Source organism: Diadema antillarum, unplaced genomic scaffold (genome assembly GCF_040938485.1).
Source record: "Diadema antillarum isolate AM-2024a unplaced genomic scaffold, OU_Dant_1.0 scf00000074, whole genome shotgun sequence".
Lineage (NCBI taxonomy): Eukaryota > Metazoa > Echinodermata > Echinoidea > Diadematoida > Diadematidae > Diadema > Diadema antillarum.
The window spans coordinates 2,333,944-2,354,171 of NW_027270963.1; the positions used below are offsets into that span (position 1 = coordinate 2,333,944).

The window sequence follows — 20,228 nt, forward strand, 5'->3', positions numbered from 1 at the left end:
GCATGATAACTCATCTCTTTAAGAGCTGATTGTTGATTTATCATTTCTGTTCAAACCTTTATGACTTCTATAAAAATGATTGACGCGCCATAATACTGAATTTTGTTCAATTGATCGTGTTATTTTCCATCTGAAAAGATAGCTGTACAGACCATGTTCAACTGTACTATAGCTGGTCTTCACTGGGGTCTAGTTGTAAGTACTGGGGGGGGGGGGGAGGACTAATTCACCACTTTATGTACCCTTCTCTATGCAATGAATGAATGAACAGGATCTCTTTTTTTTTCCCTTCTCACACACCTACACACGAGACCTCCATTTATGTCCTATATTTTCCGTCTGCATGGCGTTTCGTTACCGAAACCAAAAATAAAACCGGCATCCCATAACTTAACACTTGTCGTTAGAGAGTGAACTGACCCATGAGCAAATAATGGGCTTTCAAAACGAAATTCCCACTGCTTTCGTTCTGCAACTTTTGATTTGTTGGCTCCATTTGAATTTTTGGTACCATTATTGTTATTATTGAATGCGGGGTGTTTCTGTGATATAAACGGCAGGCAGTGATTTATCATTCTTAAAGTCAGGGGGAGAATGTAGCAGCTAACGGGAAGAGGAATTCTGTTCGTTATTCTGCAGGTTCTTATCCACTTGTTCCCCTCCTTGCATAACAAAACAAGGCTAGCATCAAAAGATTGCCTGTATGCCGGTGGATCCTGATAATACTTGTTCCCGGCGCATTCCGTGAAATCTCTTCATGCATACTGATGGAATAAAGTCAGGGCAGTGGATTAAACTGAAACGGATCGACGGTTGCTGACATCATTATTTCGCAAATATTGTACTTACTGGTACCTTGGAGTGTCAACGCGCTAGCATTCTGAAATGATCAAAGATGCGTAGAATCACGTGAAGCTCTTTTAACTAAATCGTAGAGCACAAAAATGTTTGATCCAAAATATGAATAAATGAATAGATAAATAGATAGATGAACGAATGTAATATATATATATATATATATATATATATATATATATATATACATATATATAAAGGATGGAACAGTGAGAGGAAAAATGATGTAAAAGCTACGCATCTTCCTTTCTTATATCTCACAATATGCATGCAATACATACATACTATGTATATACATATATGTATATGCTATGTATATACATATATGTATATATATATATATATACATATATATATATATATATATATATATATATATATATATATATATATATATATATATATATATATTGTTTCATTTATTCATTTGTGTGTGTGTGTGTGTTCTTATAACGGATGGAAGAAGGTATCTCTTTCAAATACTTGTAAATGGAGCCATAATCCCACTTTTTATCTGTAGTAGAATCCAATACCTCTCTGTTTTTGAAATTAACTGTTGACGTCTAACACGATTCAATCATCTTAGGGGTATCATCTCAGAATATCATCAACATTGCACACATCTAGACTCTCTATATGCCGTCATCAGGAAAACCTAGATGCAAGTGGGGGGGGGGGGGGGGGAGGAGGAACATGACTGTAAAGCTATACGATTTTAGTGTTTGCCATCCGTAACCATGGTTGTAAGAAAGAAAAATCCTGTTTTAGCATTATAGTACTTTCCAAGGTGTTTTGATGCCGTGCTGCAGAAGAAAAGTTCAAAGACCTAGTCTTGCTTTGTTCAGATTGCTCAACAATTCAGGAGGTCGGGTGAGGTGAGATGATCAAATGAAAGTGTGGTCCCCGGGGTCTCTACTACATGTACATTACATTTTGTGACAGGTTACGCCAATCCCCCACCCCTCCCTATGCCTCAACCTAACTCGACACCGCCGTCATAATCAACGCCACTCCTCTGTAAAATAGGATGGCAAAGTGTTCTAACGTGTGAGAGCGTCGCTGATTTGGGTTGACGACTTAGAAACAAGAAAAGAAAGGGAATGAAGAAAGCAAGAAACTGTCCCGAGTTGATTGATAAAGAATTGATCGGTGAATTTAAACTGGTGCAAACAAGCAAGAAACTGCATACCAGCACGCTTCGCGTCTACACGCCTGTTGCGTAGGCGAAGAAGTGGAAAACACGACCATACACCTGCGGTGTCCAGCAGCTAGTTCAAACATTATCAGCTCCTCCTGTGTGAAGTTTCAAATGTATTCTGTTGGTAGAGTTTAGTCTGGATTAAGCCTGGTGTTACTTGTAGCAAAATGCAGCATAAGATATAAGATAATTTATTTCAACCAGGTCCCCGGGAAATTTCACGATTTCTCAGAGACTTTTCACAGAATCAATTACGTTTGAAAAAAAAAACATGTTAAGTTACTCTTCCCGAGAGGATTTAACTTCTTTCCGTTACGATGTTAGAATGGGATCATCCCTAGATTATTCACACATACACGCAGTAGTATTAACCATGTGGTCTCGCGGGCTGTTCACTTTGCCGAGGCATGTGGGTCTTCTTAGCTCCAACAAAGCTCACACAAAGAACAAAGCACTCTGCAGAACACGTGTGTTAAACTCCTCATGTCACTTTGTTCTAATGTCATGCAGCGTAAAAGAAGATTGAACTGCAGAGCTTTCTTACTGTCCCGGCACTGTCCTCTTACAACCCCGAAAATACCAAAGAAACAAAAAATAGATAAATAGATTACGTAATGTATCAAATGATGCTGGAATCTAGCTATTCGTATTCGATTACAATCAATGCAATGATAACAAACACAACCACGAATCTATTGTTATCAATTTAATCATTATTATCAGTTGCTGTTATCAGTTACTCATCGCTGTGTTTTGCTGTTGTTGACAACTTTAGTGTTTTCTTTCAACACGTAATACAACAAATGTCATTCAATGAAGATTGTGTCACACTGCATTCTGGATAAAGAGGCATCTTCATTTTAATGACCCAAGTTCATTCCGGCTCATTGTTGAAACATTTGATTTTCTAGAAATCTGTACTTTTATTATTTTTCCTTCTGTATTGAAATCACATTGTGTCAATTTTAGGTGGAAAGGATTTGAAAGATCTTCTCAAGTTTTAAACATTAATTTCTTGTTAAAACCGCCACATAATGACACAGCTACAATTTTACATGCAAGAGACATTTACGAATCTGATTCCAAAAACGTATAAGCTACTTTGCGAATGCTTTCAAATTATTTTCTCACACATATGCTCCACAAAATTTCGTGTTTTTTTTTTACAACAGTACAACTATTCTCAACTTGTTACTGCAATTGTGTTAAGGGTAATATCATTCCCCATTCTTTCTGAAAGAGGAAAGTCAAATGCTCTTTCGTTTATCGGTACTAGAAACGTAAAAATAAATTTCATTTTCTTTATTCAATATGAAACGTGACAAGATGTTGTAGTCTTCTCATTCAGCAATGGCTGCACCGAAATGTTAGAAATGTATAACATCTGGACAGATTATCTAATTTTCCTCAAACTTCACCGGTGTGTTCTATCAATGTTGCTGCATTCATTCATTTCACACACTTATACTGTGTATATTTGGGTTTCATTCTCCTTTAAGTCAACTTGGAAATGGACTATAGACGACACTTTAAATTTTGACCGCAACTTTTGACTCAGATATCTCATTGTTTTGACCATACTCTCATGACATGATAGCTTTTTATCATATTGAGAGTGACAGACAGTTTTATGAATAACGGCGGGACACTCATTACCTCAAAATTATGAAATGATCATCTAGCATTTCAATAGAAAAAGAATTGTCATCAATCATTTAACAGTCCAGAAGAGGACCAATTTTTACGTTGTCCACGTCACGTCATATAGATTTAGAAGTAGAAAGGATTATCATTTTTTTTTATTTTTACGTAGGACAGGTGAACTGTTTTGCTCTCATGATTTCTTACATCAGCATTAAACAACATCAAAGCCTCGTCGAGACATGGCGATATTATTACATGATTCTCTCTATCTCTCTTTCCCTTTCTTTTGCTAGGCAATTATGTTAAAATATAGAATAGGGAGATGGGAATGTAATCGGTAATATGAATCACTTCTTATCTCCTTTGATACAATAATGATGCTACATTGTACCATCATGAACCAGTGTTGAAGGTTAGGGGAAAAATATTTGCCCTCGCCATGCCCACGTTTCACTCGCCTGCCGAGATTGTAACGCCATTTCATTTCAACCAACATATGAATTATCCATCCGAAGGTCTCTCTAATCCCTCCCTCTCTTGCATCTTTCTTGATTCCTATTCTGCCACTCAATCCTAATCCTGACTTATTATCGCTAACCGTTCTCACTTCTCTTTCGTTCTTGCGGAGTAGAGCATCTCCACTGACAAACTACATGTATGTCTCCTGTAAAATAACCCACGCTTGCTTACCCTTGGGGGAAACAAACAAAAGTAAGTAAAAAGCAATAGCATTCTATATACTTACAGTACACAAAATTATATGATACTCCAACATCAAACTGTTTCATTCAGCTGCACACCGCACTCTGCCATTTTTATATCTGTGAGTTACAGAATACCTCTGTCATATGTCTGTCCTCAAAGCATCTATACGCCAAACACTAAACAGAGACACAGACAGACAGACAGACACACACTACATTCTTTCATTCATTCATTCATTCATTCATTCATTCATTCATTCATTCATTCATTCATTCATTCATTCATTTTGGCAAAATATAAAAAATATACAACTTACAAGTCGTTACTAAAAAAAAGGTACATGCCAGGACTCCTACGAAGCAATTATGTGTTTGAAGCTGGAGCACTTAAACAAAAACTTGTTGTGACATGAACCACTGCATACACAGGATCAGTCCAAATTGAAATAACACATATATGTACATAATTCATCAGTTAACAAAGACAAAGTTATACCTTGGCATGGCTTATATATGGATAAATAGATAGATAGATAGATAGATAGATAGATAGATAGATAGATATATAGATAGATAGATAGATAGATAGATAGATGGATGGATGGATGGATGGATGAATAGATATAGATAGATAGATAGAGATAGACAGACAGAAAGAAAGACACACAGACAGAGAGACAGAGTGATTAGATTTTGCATCTCGCTACTTTGTGCGTGCTTGTATATGTATATATGTATATATATATATATATATATATATATATATATATATACATAATGTGTATATCCTGACGCCATTACAAATATGATGAGTTCAAATATTTTGATATGCACATACTTACATGCACTTGCAATGAAGAATATGACTTGTCTAAAAAAATGATAAAATGACTGCCAAATTATTATCACACCCTTATGTGAATCCCATTGGAATGTTCTAACTATAATTAGATGTTGTAAGATATTTATCGTTGCATTTTTGCGGGCAGAGAAGTGAGAATATGTTTGAAATAACACCCTCTCACTTTGCCTCAGACCATTCACTGGTCGGGTAGCTTCCAGTATCTGTAGCGGATAACATTCGGGCGACGAAAAAGAATTTGGACTTTAATCACTCTGGTCTGTCATCTTGACAAACAGATTTCCCTATTCGAGTCTATTTGTTCTGGAAAACGGTCCCTTCTTCTCCTGACGTTCTATTATACGTCTCGAGTATGCTTGAGCTGCTGATGTCTTTGCGGAGGGTGTTATGTGAATGCCACTGTACTGTATTGGCCACTGGTTTCCCCATAATCTTTCGTAAACATTGTCAAGTTATGCAGTGCATGGGAAGGGGGGGGGGGGGGAAACGTCGTGGTCTAAAGTAGACTGCGAATGTACTTTCAAAGAAAAAGACCAGACTTCGTGACCAGCCACTTCACTAGTATGTTTTTGATTGTAGCACATTATCCGCATTACTCATCTCTTCTCACTAAACAGCAGCTGGCTGGGAATTGAGAATAAATGTGTACTATATACATATGTAGTCTATAACCGTGAAGTGTCAGCTGAAATACTCCCAGTGAACTGTATGTGTAAGTTTAGTCTACAGACTAAGCTGGCAATGATTATGTTATCAAGCGTTTTCAGAACCACGACGAAGTGGAATGTTGTCAATTCAAAATTCAATTCAAAATGATTTTATTTCCATATAAAGTACTACAAAGTAATATACATAACGCTTACATGAGTACATAAGATTAAAAGGAACTTTGAATCACGTAAGTTAAAAAAAACCAGGAATACAATTATTATGATATCAACTCTGGTTAGGGTAAATAAACAAGAGTAAGCAATACAATCTTAATTAATAACTATACATGAAAAAGAGGGATTCACAAGAAAAGGAAAGCTTGCAACATTTGTAAAATTACATTAAAGGTGAAGGCATCTCAAGATCAGTCAAGGACTCCATGTATAAAATTTTGATATCCTAAATGTTGTTGTGAGAAACAAAAGATATTCAAATTTTATGCAGACATTGGATGGGGAAAAGATGGATCTTTCAGGAGCATATAGGGTCAAATATCATTCATGATTAATAGATTAGCCAGAATCGTATTATCAGGCCAAACTTTAATCATTTTGTGGACTACAATGTCTGTAGTAAAGATGATGATGATGATGATGATGATGATGATGATGATGATGAGGATGATGGTTGTGATGATGATGATGATGATGACATTATTTTGATGGCAAATCCTAGTCATGCTGATGACAATATCGATGGCCATGATACTTTTAATGTGATTTTTCGACTGTCTTTACTGTTAACCACTGTTATATTATAATTGATCACTTCAAAAAAAGAACATTCTCGAAAGTTCTCACTTGTCCCCAACAGACAAAACTGTACACTCCATCTCGACAGAGGATTGCTTTGCGTACTATCAATACGCATTTGTTAGACTGTATAAACCAATAAGGAAATATCAATGTGCGAGATGACTGTACAGCCACACATTCGAGAAGATATTATGACGTCAATGTTATTGTCCGTAGAACACCACCAGTGTTGATTCAGGCTCTTTCAGATTCCATTACCGTTGCTAATATACAGATCATAATCCATGTACCTCTATTAACCTGGCTTTTGAATTGAAGTATATAATCATTTAGTGCATGATTTCCCTAACTGGAATTAGTTATCTTGTCAACTGAAAGTGCGGTCAAGCCATGACTTTAGAAAAGATAATTCTTTCTCGTTCTTTTTGTTTCAAATCCTAATCTCTGGATCATATTTGAAAAATTCTGAATTCTTAACCAGGGATTGTTGCTATTAGTGTATTCACTCTATCGTGTGTGTGTGTGTGTTTGTGTGTGTGTGTGTGTGTTTTTTTGTTCGTGTGCGTGTACATATGGGAGAGTTTAATTCAGTGAGGATAATGGAAGTGTATGGCATGTTTCACGTTTCCAGTTTTGTATTTGCTATTGTTGTTGGGGTTGGAGAGGGTGTTTTGCATTGTTACGTCAGTGATTTATTTTGTTTTGCTTCGCTTTGTAATGGTGACCTCTATCTCAAAAAGTGGTATATGAACAGGTTGTACTTGCTGTAGAGGAATGTGACATGAAGAAGAAGAGTTGGATATCTGGTGTGAGACGCCCACAATGGCGAAACCTTGATCTCAGTCCCTCACTGCTGTTATACAAACATTGCGACATGACATTCATCGAACGTCAGGCTTCTTTTTTTTTTCTCGCTCCTAACAAGCGATACAATGTAGCTTTGTTTGAGGAGTGGTTTGTTGTGGAGATATGTGTTACATTTGTGTGTGTATGTATATGTATGTTATGTGTGTATGTATGTATGTATGTATGTATGTATGTATTTTTTAAATATTATTTTCATATATATATACCACATATGTGTGTGGTACACATGAACACACATATATATGGGTGTGTGTTCACTGTAAGATATTACCAAGAGGTCGAAGCCAGCACGAACTTCACAAACACCCATCGCACCTGATAGTAGTTTATAAGATTTCCGAGTATAAAATATCGTTACGTAGCATAATCGTTGAGCTGCATGGACCACTGCCGCTGAAGTCAAAAGTCTGAAATTAGATTTATACTGCGGTATTCCATGCTCTCTATTACTATTTTGTCTCATAGTATTGCATATCGATGTTACGTTGAGTAATCATGTCTAATAGCCGTTTTTGAGCCAAAGCAGTAAAAGTAATTCTTTGACAATATTGTATTGGGTTTTTTTTTTTTGCATTATATTATGCTTTGCTATTATCATAGACATTTACCTTCAATGTTGGAAATGAAAAATAAATGAATGAATGAATTATGCTCCATAAACACTGTGATTTGTATATGTAGTAGAATGATCGATTGTTTACAGGATAGATGAACAAAGAGAGAGGTTATGCCCCCCCCCCAAAAAAAAAGAAAAGAAAATATGATTAACGATGATTTATGCATTAGAAAATAGTTAATCCATTTGCTGTTGTTGCTGTTGTTGTTTTATGTCGAATAGAATATGGCGCTACTGACTGAGACTGGATGGCCAACGCGAGCCACGTACATTCTCATCATGCTCACATTGTGCGCTCATCGGGTTATAGCTCAAGGTAAAAGACAAATCACTCTATAAGCCTGTACATTTAAAGTGGAATAATAAGTACGCCCCTATTTGTAAACATTTATTAATTGAATTACTTTCCACTGCTTTATCTATTTTTAATGTCATTCTTGCAAAGTGAGCATTATTTCTCTTATACTATACATCTATTCGTATATAGTAGTACAAGTTGTAGCTTGTACTTCTTTACTTGTATATTTTGTATAATGTATTGCCCATTGGTCAACTGAAGTAAAGTAAGCGATTTAATCGACTGTTGGATCTAGTTTAACAAATTCAGGGGAGCAATGTTACTCCGTAGTAAGTTGTACAGACTTTTTTTTTCACATTAGGGGTCTCATCAGTAATTGAAATGCAGTAGAAGACTTTGGAAGGTTGAGTCACTGGCGGAAAGGAACATTGAGGGCATATAAATTTAACAAACTCGAAATGCATCACTTTTGTATTGATCACGTATTATGCGGCATTGAGTAAGACTACGTCGTCATGCATGGAATGAACCACAGTGTTGCTACAATAGCATTTTATCATAGGTAACGAAATGCACCTGAACGTATTTATTATTCTATCATGGTGTAATAAGTCTTTATAATGTATGAAGTCGAATAATTACTTTGATGTTCCAGATATTTCATAATGTCTGATCCTTCTTTCTTTGTCAAAGGAAAAATTAAAATCTCTAACGTGTGTCATATTCAGGTTCAGGAACTTGCCATTTCAACCACATTTTCACTGAAATTTGACATCTTTTTTAAACCAGCCTTGTAGTAATAATTCAAGATATAAACAGAAAGAAAGATGACTGTACTAAAGTCGACAAGAATTCACGAAAGTTCCGTTTTATCTCCCTCTGGATTTACCCCTGAATCCCACAAGGCTATAAAGGTAGTACCAATTCACTTCCACGGGAAGTTGATAATAATATAGCTCTGGCATCTGTCACTCTATAATATTACTGGTATATAAATCTTGCTTAGATACATACTCTCGTATGATATGAGTTGACTTACTCCCTTCCAAGAATCACTTTTACTCCTCTCTAAAAATCACTGTTGCTCCTCTCTAATTGTCCATTAAGGACTTTTCCCTTGATTTTTGTTAATGGATATTCGATTATCAGCCATGATTGTTACTGAGCGATGACTCATTAAATAATGACTTGTTGCATAGATATGAAGTGGGAAGAGTATACTGCAAATTTAAGAAGTTCGTTTGTTTAAAACCAAGTATCGTTCGTTTTCGTGGTTGACAGGGTGTAACAATGACCCGTGCCAAAATAACGGACAGTGTAGGACCGCCATCTTGGACCCCGGCTACGTCTGCGTCTGTCCAGTTGAGTTCAGCGGAAGAAACTGTGAGCGGAACATAACGGGTACGTGAAATAAACCGAGGGCATCCATATACTGTATCATAGGTGGTTACATGTAATTCTTTTCAGATAAAACGGTAGGTTCAAAGCAGAGAGAAATTATATTTTAAAAAATGAGTGAAAGGATAATAACAACTATTATGCTCATAATCATAATGATTGCAATATTACAATAAATAATAATGATAATAACAATAAGAAGAAAAACAAGAAGAGAGAAGAAGAAAGGAAATTAATGAGAACCATAATTCCTCAAATATGAAGTAAAACATAATTATAATGATGCTTAAGATTAAATCAACTCTTTTGTTAGTCTTTAGTTAAAAGTAAATAATAATGTCAAAGTCACCCCCATATTCACGTTGATAATACAAATAGAGTACAGACAGTTTCCAATATCATTGCAAAATTACATTGTGAAAACAAATTAACATGATACAATCGAGGGCTCCGAAGACACGTCATCAAAATATGTTTTGATATTTATTGTAGCGAAATTTCGAAAATTATTATCAATCGAAGAGTAAAAGATACCTTATGCAAAGAGATGGAAGACATACCTGAGATAAAAACTTGTTTTATCCTTTGTTTATCCATTTGTCTGTTTCGAGCCACCATAATCTTTTCGCATTCCGTTTCTTTCCATCCATTTATAGTTGACCTAGCTCCGGTCGGTGGTTTCCAGCGCCAATCCATTCTCGCCTGCTCGCGAGTGATTACTGGTACATCCGGAACTTTTACGTCTCCCGGATATCCGATTCCATCTGGTCATAATCTGAATTGTGTGTATTCGATGCGCATAGCCGAGGCTACCACGATCACTCTGAACTTAGTCTTCTTCGATTCTGAAGAGGAGAAGGATGACTTATTTTACTATCAAGCACCGATTTACAACTTCACCCGTTTCCTCGATCAACCCAGGTGGAATGGGATCCACACCGGAGAGACGGCAACGTTTCAGACTAATCAGCTAACATTGCTGTGGAATACAGATTTCAACATCAACAGCGCTGGCTTTGTCATCACCTACGACATACGTAAGATATTTGTAATGTCTTTTCAGTTGTGTATATTAGAACCTTGTAGGCAATTTTCTTTGGTTTTGATTTCTGTTAAAACCTGTCAGCCGATGGCCTACCTTGTGAACTACGCAAATATGGTCCTAATTTCAATATTAATAAACAAACTGCATCTCTCCAACTTTGAAGACTAAACAGGAAATTTACGTAATATCGCAATTTTCCCAATTTCTATCACTGATCTCTATTGAGGCCAACTGCATTCCACTCCGAGCTGTACATAGCTCACATTATGCGCATTTTATAAAAGGTGATGCTGATAACTTAATCTGATTGGACAAAAGTTTCACGCGTCATCAGCCTTGCTTGCGCAAGTCTCTGCGCAGATTTATTTTGTTTTATGATCGATTAGTTGTTGAAAAACTGATGACCGATTTCGATGGATGATAATTTAGTATAGTACTTACGGATGCAATACGATCGATGCGCTTGAATTTGGAGGACTGGCATGGCCCAGCCGCGGTACCGGTGTGTGGGTGCCGCTCCCTCCCGCACGCCTCCCGCACAGCCAGCCCGTTGCACCTCGCCTGCTCCTGTTTCTCCGACCGGTGGAGGGAGGAGAGGGTTTTGAAGAGAACGGGGGTGAAGGTGAATCACTCAAACTTTCCAGTACTAGTATTGCTTTCCGAAACTGTAACGTTAGAGTGACAGCGCAAGTGCACTGTAAATTTCAATCCATGCCCAATCGAAGATCGTCTCTCGGACACCGTTGTTTGTTTGTAATTCTTGTATTTTTTTCGTCGACTGCACTGAGATTCCAGTCGGTCCCACGTGCTTCGTTCTGTGATGTTGGGGTAAATCTATATAGAATCGATTAGATCACTGTAACGTTAGTCGTTTAGTCAAATGATTAGGCTGATTCTAATAGTATTTTGCTGTGATATTGCATGTAAAGCTGCATGATTTACCTCTGGTTTAGTGAAGGTAAACATCGAGCTTTTGTTTTAGACACTACCTTGTATGATATCTTTTCATTTTTGAAGTGCCATGAGCATTGTCATTGAAAAGTGGACCTGTGCGCTATACAAGTGGCCACTATTATTATTATTATTGTAACTACCGTAGATTCTTATGGGAAGAGTTTTTCCTGGACTCATCACCCTTTATTGACTTTCTTACAGTGAGAGACTATGTATGAAGCTTAATCTTTGCTCCTTGCATTACTGAAGCCAGTAGTGAAAGGAAAGAGGTACTGGTAACTGCGACCAGCCCCAACACGAACTGTGTACATGGAGCACCCAGGGGTTAGGAAAGAAGTAACCCCGGCGCGGGGCGCTGTAACCAGTACGGTATTACAGCCCTGTACGGTAGGCTACGTGTTGGGGTCGCTGCTGCCCACTGCGGTTAGGAAAGAGGGGAAATGATCTATACTGCATGGTATAGATGAGACAGAAAGATCCGTCTGTCCAGATGAGTCTTTTATATTTTATTGACGTTATCACTCTCCCTCGAAAAGGAGATCTTCTGTGAAGCCAGATGAAGTTTCTGCGATACATATCCCCGACTACCAGATACAGACCGATCTTTGCGGTCAAAGTATAAACAGACTCAACCCTCAGTCTTTCTTTGTACAATCACAGTATCATGGTCATGGAATATGAGGCCATCCCTCGAACTTGTAGTAGTATTCACCACTCAGTGTTGACACAACATCCGGAGCAACCTTGCTTTGTTTTTTTGTGTGTTTTTTTCCAAGTAAAGGGCCATCCAGTCATGGAACAGTTTTCTTAATGTTTCATCGCTCGTATAATATCCACTACAGTGCCTCGCTGAAAAACAGCTATTAGCTGAATGCGGGCACACTCTGTATGTGTTTTTAACCGTGAATAAATAAAATAAACAAACAAACTCCAGTTACAACGAACACGTTTATAACGAAATTTCGTTCTAACAAAGTAAATCTTTTGGTCCCAAAATTATCACCATTAAAGTCTATGGTATAAAATTCGCTTATAACGAACACGGTTATAGCGAAATTTCCGTTATAATGAAGTCTTTTCCGAGCGCCACAGACAAAGAAAAACAAAAGAAATGTCCTCTGTTATAACGAAAAGCGAATTGCTTTCGAAAGTACTTAGCGGAACAAGCATTTATAGTGTCTGTGCATGGGTGGACGCTTCACACCACTGTGTGTTCGCTCCTTGTGTCACGCACAGTTTCTGAGGGGAACTTGCGTTTATTATTGTAATACAGTTATCCCATCACATTTCTCTTAGCTTTGCAGTGTATGATGAGTATTCAGCAAACATGATATGATATATATACGTGTTTTCCTTGTTTTCGTTATATATCGTATTTGTTCGGTTATAACGAAATTTCGTTATAACGAAAGAAAACTGCCAGTCCCGAGCATTTCGTTATAACGGGAGTGCACTGTACATCTATGCTTGTATAATATTTGTCAAATATGGTTTAGACGTGTAGACGTGAAATTGTCTGACGTGCATGCCCACACCTGTGAGAGACTGTAATACACGTGCATGAAGCACTGACGACTGGGAGATTGAAGGACCTATAGTATATACCTACACTCCTGTACTAATGATGATGATGATGATGATGATGATGATGATGATGATGAGGAGGAGGAGGAGTTCCATTGTAAGTAATGTACCCCCACTAAATTAGGACTCGGGTGTCTGTGTTACCCTAGGACACTGAGAATGTTGCCAACCCTAATTCTTACTCTGCAGATAGTAGGATTTTCATCTCATATGTACCCCTAGTGACATCGGGTGTAAAATTTGACCTCAAACTTCTTCTTTTTTTCAATTTGAATATGTGCAGATGTAGTTCCACTGTTGACTAATGGTGTTGTGTAGCATTTGATGGCAGGGATGCCAAGTTCAGAAAAAATTTATGAGTGAGATTTTCATGACTCGGCATCTCGGCATGCTACATGTAATGTGCGCGCGAGCGAGGGTGTGGGAGGGGTTTTGCCCCCCTGTGGCCTCTTTTATTTTTTTTATCTTTTTTTTTAGCTCTTAATGGTGCGATCAGGTATACATAGGCCTACTGAAGTGACTATTTTTTACTTATTTTGGAAGACAAAAGGGAAATATACCTTCATTTGCAACTATCACTTTAATCTTTTGAGCTATGCTCATTATCATAGGCCCAAGTTGAAGACTTCGCCCGATGCGTGAGATAAATTTGTGCCATGCGTGAGATCGTGAGATGGCCCCTAAATGCTTGAGTCTCACGCAGAATGCGTGAGACTTGGTAGCTCTGTGATGGTCTGTCCAGTATGTGTACAGTGTAGTCCTTTAGTCTAGATTGAGGGTTTTTCCTGATTCAGTCAAGCAGAATCCACGCGAACAACAAGCCTTCCCGTCTGTGGACTTGTAATTTGTAGGCATACGCTAGCTGTTCATTGCTTTTACTCACAGAGTAGGTCCACAGGTATAACGCACATTGGCAGGAACATGTCAAACCTGAGTTCATCCCACAGAGGTTTGATCTATAGGGCAATAGTAGATCAAGGTTGTGTGCTTGCAGGCCATTCCATCCAGTCAACCCTTTCCTCCGTGGGGAACTTCTTGATAGTCCATGCTCTGTGGGTCCAGTCTTGGTCATCCTTTAGCACAGCAAGTGGCCTGATATTGTGAAGAGACAGTACATGTGGTGATATAGGCTATATAGAGAACTTCATCTCTGTATACCATTGAGCATCGAGTTTTCCATCGATGTTTGTAAGATTGGTCTTTTCAACAGACGAGACACACCTCCCCACACTATCGCACTCCCACATCAAAGAGCCTTACAACAGTGACACAAGGTTTGGCAATAATAAAGTGCTTCCTATCCCTTATCAACACCATACCAGTACCCATCCATTGATGAAAATGAGGCAAATCTTGATTCCTCTTTGAACGTGGCTGATGACTACCTGAGTTGATTCTGTTTTGCAGGTGAAGGTTGCTCCAGCCTGATACTGGTGACAGGACAATGAGTTCCTCTTGGCAGCTAGGTCAGTGAGCATGAAGATTTGCTGCATGTAGCCTGCTTTGGATGGTTTGAACACTCTGGATGTCTCCCATTATTGCCTCGGAGGAATGACCTGTACTTCCTTTAGTGATCATAATTTCGTTCCTTTTTAATAATAGTCAGATATCCCATGCTCAGACTCCATTTCATCAAACAGAGTTCTTTATGTATTATGATGATTAAAAAAGATTGAGAATTCCCAGAATACTTGTATTAATTCTTTTTTTTTCTCTCTCTCTCTCTTTGCAGAGTCAGATCCGTGCGTCAACAGTCCGTGTCAAAATGGGGGCATCTGTAACCCTCAAGGACTGACATTTAGCTGTACTTGCCCTTTACAATACTCTGGGCAGTTCTGTAACCAAGGTAATGTTTTTGTCTTTATCTCCAATTGCATTCCATATTAAATTAGTAGTGCTCAATTTTACGACAAAAGTTGAGGTATTATGGGAAAGGCATAATTTATCCATAGATCATGTTTTGTATGATCCGTTGTATATTTTCATTAACACTGCAATGAAATTATACTGTTGGTGAATGTTCTTATCAAAGCTTTTGAATATTATCATATTTAAGAGACTTCTTAATGGTCATATGGACAAAAATAGAATTGGAACTCACAATGCCTGTAGGCCTAACTCACAAGTCCAAGATGTAATTGTCCCCGCCGAACGAGTTCGAGCAGGGGACTATGAAATGGGCTCCGTACGTGTGTGTGTCCGTCCGTCTGTCCGTCCGTCTGTGCGTCCGTGTGTGATCAAAATGTTCAAAATGCTACTCCTTCGCCATTTCTAACCCGATTTTGATTCCGTTTGCTTTATATGATGGCACTAGGTGAGGGCTTCAAAACTTCTACACAGAATTTTGACCTTTGACTTCTTTGACCTTTGACCTTGATTTTTGACCTATATTGTACATTGTCTACAAAATGCTACTCCTTCGCCATTTCTAACCCGATTTCGATTCTGTTTGCTTTATGTGATGGCACAAGGTGAGGGCTTCAAGACTTCTACACAGAATTTTGACCTTTGACTTCTTTGACCTTTGACCTTGATTTTTGACCTATATTGTACATTTTGCTACAAAAGGCTACTCCTTCGCCATTTGTAACCCGATTTCAATTCCGTTTGCTTTATGTGATGGCACTAGGTGAGGGCTTCAAAACTTCTACACTGAATTGTGACCTTTGACTTCTTTGACCTCTGACCTTGATTTTTGACCTGTATTGTACATTTTGCTACCAAATGCTACTCCTTCGCCATTTCTAACCTGATTTCGATTCCGTTTGCTTTATGTGATGGCACTAGGTGAGGGCTTCAAAACTTGTACACAGAATTTTGACCTTTGACTTCTTTGACCTTTGACCTTGATTTTTTACCTATATTGTACATTGGCTACAAAATGCTAATCCTTCGCCATTTCTAACCCGATTTCGATTCCGTTTGCTTTATGTGATGGCACTAGGTGAGGGCTTCAAAACTTCTACATAGAATTTTGACCTTTGACTTCTTTGACCTTTGACCTTGATCTTTTTACCTATATTGTACATTTTGCTACTAAATGCTTCTTCCGGCGGGGACATATATTATGCACCGCGTAATTTCTACTTTTCCTTGTTATTCATCATCTTCAGTGCTTTCAAATATTTTAGTGATTGCATGCAATACGAGCATTAAGATTATTACAATGTTTTGTTGAAGAAAAAAATCCAGAAATATATAATTATGTTTTATATTTCCATTCTTTTCAGTTGTGGTCTTGGTGTCTAGTACTGTGCCAACACGATCTATCAACACACGCTTTGTGGAAGGAAGGACGGTGCAGAGTGTCACCTTTGACCTTACATTTGCCCCATCAGCGTTATCGGTGGGTGACGTCACTGGAACGGGGCTGTGGCGAGTGGACACCTTCTTGAGCTCAGATGCCTCGGGGCTCGGAACCCAGCTGGGCCTCGTGGAGGTCGGGCTCTCTGCCCAGCAGGGCGCGGTCTCCTGGCTGCCAGCCCAGGGCCCCTCCACGATCCCTGCCATCCAGGAGGACATCATCGTCAACACGGCCAGATGCTCAGAGATGGGCTACCTGTGCGCCAGAATCGGGCGGGGACGAAGTGCATCAGCCAGCTTCTCTGTCGCTGGGGACCCTACAGATGCTGTGCTCACCGGCTGCACACAAGTCACCTGCATAGGTACAATCATTACTTGTCGATGAGAATGAGTTCAGATTTATCCATTTCATAAGCAGTGAGCTGCAAATATATTTCATCACTGAATGCACAGGTGTGTTTTTAATTAGAGTATGAACAAATGTATAGCTTCAATACCAGAATCATGGCCTCATAAATTTCAGTCAATTCATATGAAATGAAAAAAAGAAAGGACTTTCATGTATTCAGCCATACAGATTATTTCATCCTCAACCCTCATGCATAATTTTTAGGCAATTGGGCAATCTACGGCCAAGATCTTGGGGGTATGGGCTCCATGGTTCTAACAAGACTGAAAATACCCCGAGAGTAGCACAGTTTAAGTCAGCAGAGCCAAGTTGTCTCAACTCTACTATCATAGATCAGCACAATAGCTTTCAAATCATCAGTGCCTGTATTTTTACATCAGGAGTACAGTTTATAGCTCTTCATTGTTGTAAATCTATAAATGCAGCATGAAATGTAGCATTCATGATATCCATAAGACCTACCCATATCCATATATTTATGTTCTGCGTACTGCTCTCATTCACAGGAGTTGAAATCATCTTCACCCAGCTGAGTATTCTACCTGGCACGGTCGTACGGGAGGGATTTGCGTCCAATTCCGTTACCTTCAGTGTGACCCTCACCTCTGACGCAGCGGCGGGGAGTGTCAGTGGCTCCAACCTGTGGAAGGTGAGCGTCTTTGGGAGCACCAATGCCAACGGGGCTGGCGCTCGCACCTCACTGACCACCGTCAGCCTGAACTCTTTGCAGTCCGGGGCCGACGTGGTGGCTGGTCTTACTACACAGCTGCAAAACATGAATGTCCAGTGGGTGTTTGCAAGTGGAGCAACATGTCAGCAGATGCCTTTCTTCTGTGTCCTGGTGGAAAGGGGGGACAACCCAACTCCAGACTATCTCCTGTCCCGCCCACCAGAGGTTGTCTGTCAGCCAATAACCTGCCGAGGTAAGAAAAAAGATGTTCTGCTGGGGGTCAAGAAGTTCAGTGGAGATACATGTACATTGTAGAATAAAATAGCACAACATCTAATATCAGACTTTTGATGTACTTTGACACACTTTTGATGTGTATGTGTTTCACCTTTGATTGACAGGACAGTTCCGTCTGCCAGTTCAGTTTGTTTCAATCCTAAAAGAATATTGGATGCAATACAGTAATATTGTCAATCATTATTTTCCATGTGAATCTGTAGAGAAATAGGAGATGGAAAAAAAAGTTAAATACGTGAAAGACATTACTCTCTTCATGTGCAGCCTACAGCATGCAACTTGGTGGCAGTTGACAAATATTGATGCAAACAGTGTAACCTCGTTTTCAAAAACTGTGGGCTCATGTCCCTTTCCTCTATTCTTTACTTCTCTTTTTACAGGTGTTGAAGTCACAGGAACTTCCATTTCAGTATCATCCGGCATCCCAGTAGTGGAGAACAGAAATTTACACGAGTTGACCTTTGACCTGAACATTGACACATCACCCAGTGGAGGCAGGGTGAGTGGGGATGACCTGTGGACGGTGCAGCTTTACGCCAGTAGCAGTGACATCTCTGGTGTGGGCATTCAGACGCCTAGCCAAGACATAGTCTTGACGGCATTGCAATCTGGTGTGGACATCATCAACCCAGGCTTGAGGGCCACCCTCCAAGGGGTACGCGGGAGTCTTGCACTCCAAGGCACCGTGTGCCGCAACTTGCAGTACGTGTGTGCTGTCCTTGGGCGCGACCTGAACTCAGATCCTTCGTTTACCCTCTCACCTAGCCCAAACAGCAATGTGTTGACATCCTGTACCCCAGTTACATGTCAGGGTGAGTAATTAGCTGGCTGTTTTTGTCTTCATATTTCAATCAAGTTTTCAGGGTTTTTGAAATGGGGATAGTAATGTGTTTTCCTCAGTTATTGTATTTTTTTGTTTGTTTTGTTTTCTTTTTCTTTTGTGTTTTTGATGTAAGTTTTAATGTCTATGCCAGAATGAGTTAAAGGGGAATGAAACCCATATGTTATGAATGTAGCAGTATTAGCAATGTTTGAGGAAATTTGGACAATCTGTTGAAAAGTGATATTTCAACATAAATATTGTATTCATGTTGACATGTATTGTGCCACATTGCTTCTTGCCCACAGGTGTGCTGATCAATTCAGTAGGCTACACCGTAACATCGGGTCAACCCTTGCAGGCCAGCACTGCTAATAACTTACTGACCCTGAACCTCCAAGCTGCTTCCCTGGCTTCAGGAGCCAGTGTTAGTGGACAGAACCTGTGGCAGGTGAGGATGAAGAATACCTGTTTTGTCATTTCCATTTTTCTTTTCCCTCTCAGTTTAGACTTTTATTTGCAACCCCTTTATGTGTCAAGGCACGTCATTGAAACGTGTTATACTTTTCCATCGCACCGTTCAGATAATTATGTTAACCCGTTGAGGACTAGTCCTGAGTATACTCGGACAAGCGTCTCTAAGAAATGAGCGCTGTAGCAAAATCAAACCGTCCTCTACAGGTTAAACTTGTTCGTATTGTAAGTATAGCCAGCCCGCTCATCAGGTGTAACAACAATCTTTCTCAGCCCAACAGTAATGCCATGGTGACACAATAGAGATGAGAGGGATTATGTCATGTCTGTTCACTACGATTAATTTTAGACATCTGTATCAAATGGATTTTTAAAAATACCACTCAAGTGGACATGCCAATATGCAAACAGAGCACAGTAATATTAATGATGATGATAATGATGATGATAATAATAAGAATGATAATAATAGAAATGATAATAATCATCATAATAATAGCTTCAGTGTACTGTAGATGTTAGTAGCTAAGAGAAGATTCATATGTCGATAACTAAGTTATATTGAACTATAAAGAAATAGTTTCCTGGATGGACTTTCACATGGTAGCAGAAGAGATGTATGTAAATCACTTTAGCCAGTAATACATGTACAGAATCTCATCCTTCTTGATCATTATGGTATGTCTGAGATTATATATACCGTTGGTCGGATGCAGTACTACTGCGAAATGATTGACCCTTGGGTAGCACTTCATTGAGGATTC

At 38.9% G+C, this 20,228-nt stretch overlaps 1 protein-coding gene across 1 annotated transcript in view; it reads left to right on the forward strand.

Annotated features, from left to right (window-relative positions):
* The window catches only part of LOC139717354 (cadherin-23-like), a 197,374-nt gene that overhangs the window by 10,208 nt on the left and 166,938 nt on the right, over nucleotides 1-20,228 (forward strand). The window contains exons 2-9 of the mRNA XM_071628860.1: nucleotides 8,435-8,528; nucleotides 9,792-9,911; nucleotides 10,565-10,945; nucleotides 15,224-15,337; nucleotides 16,722-17,156; nucleotides 17,710-18,126; nucleotides 18,551-18,982; nucleotides 19,299-19,441. Of these exons, the coding sequence (XP_071484961.1) occupies nucleotides 8,438-8,528; nucleotides 9,792-9,911; nucleotides 10,565-10,945; nucleotides 15,224-15,337; nucleotides 16,722-17,156; nucleotides 17,710-18,126; nucleotides 18,551-18,982; nucleotides 19,299-19,441 (2,133 nt within the window). The 5' untranslated portion in view covers nucleotides 8,435-8,437. The remainder of the gene's footprint in view (nucleotides 1-8,434; nucleotides 8,529-9,791; nucleotides 9,912-10,564; nucleotides 10,946-15,223; nucleotides 15,338-16,721; nucleotides 17,157-17,709; nucleotides 18,127-18,550; nucleotides 18,983-19,298; nucleotides 19,442-20,228) is intronic.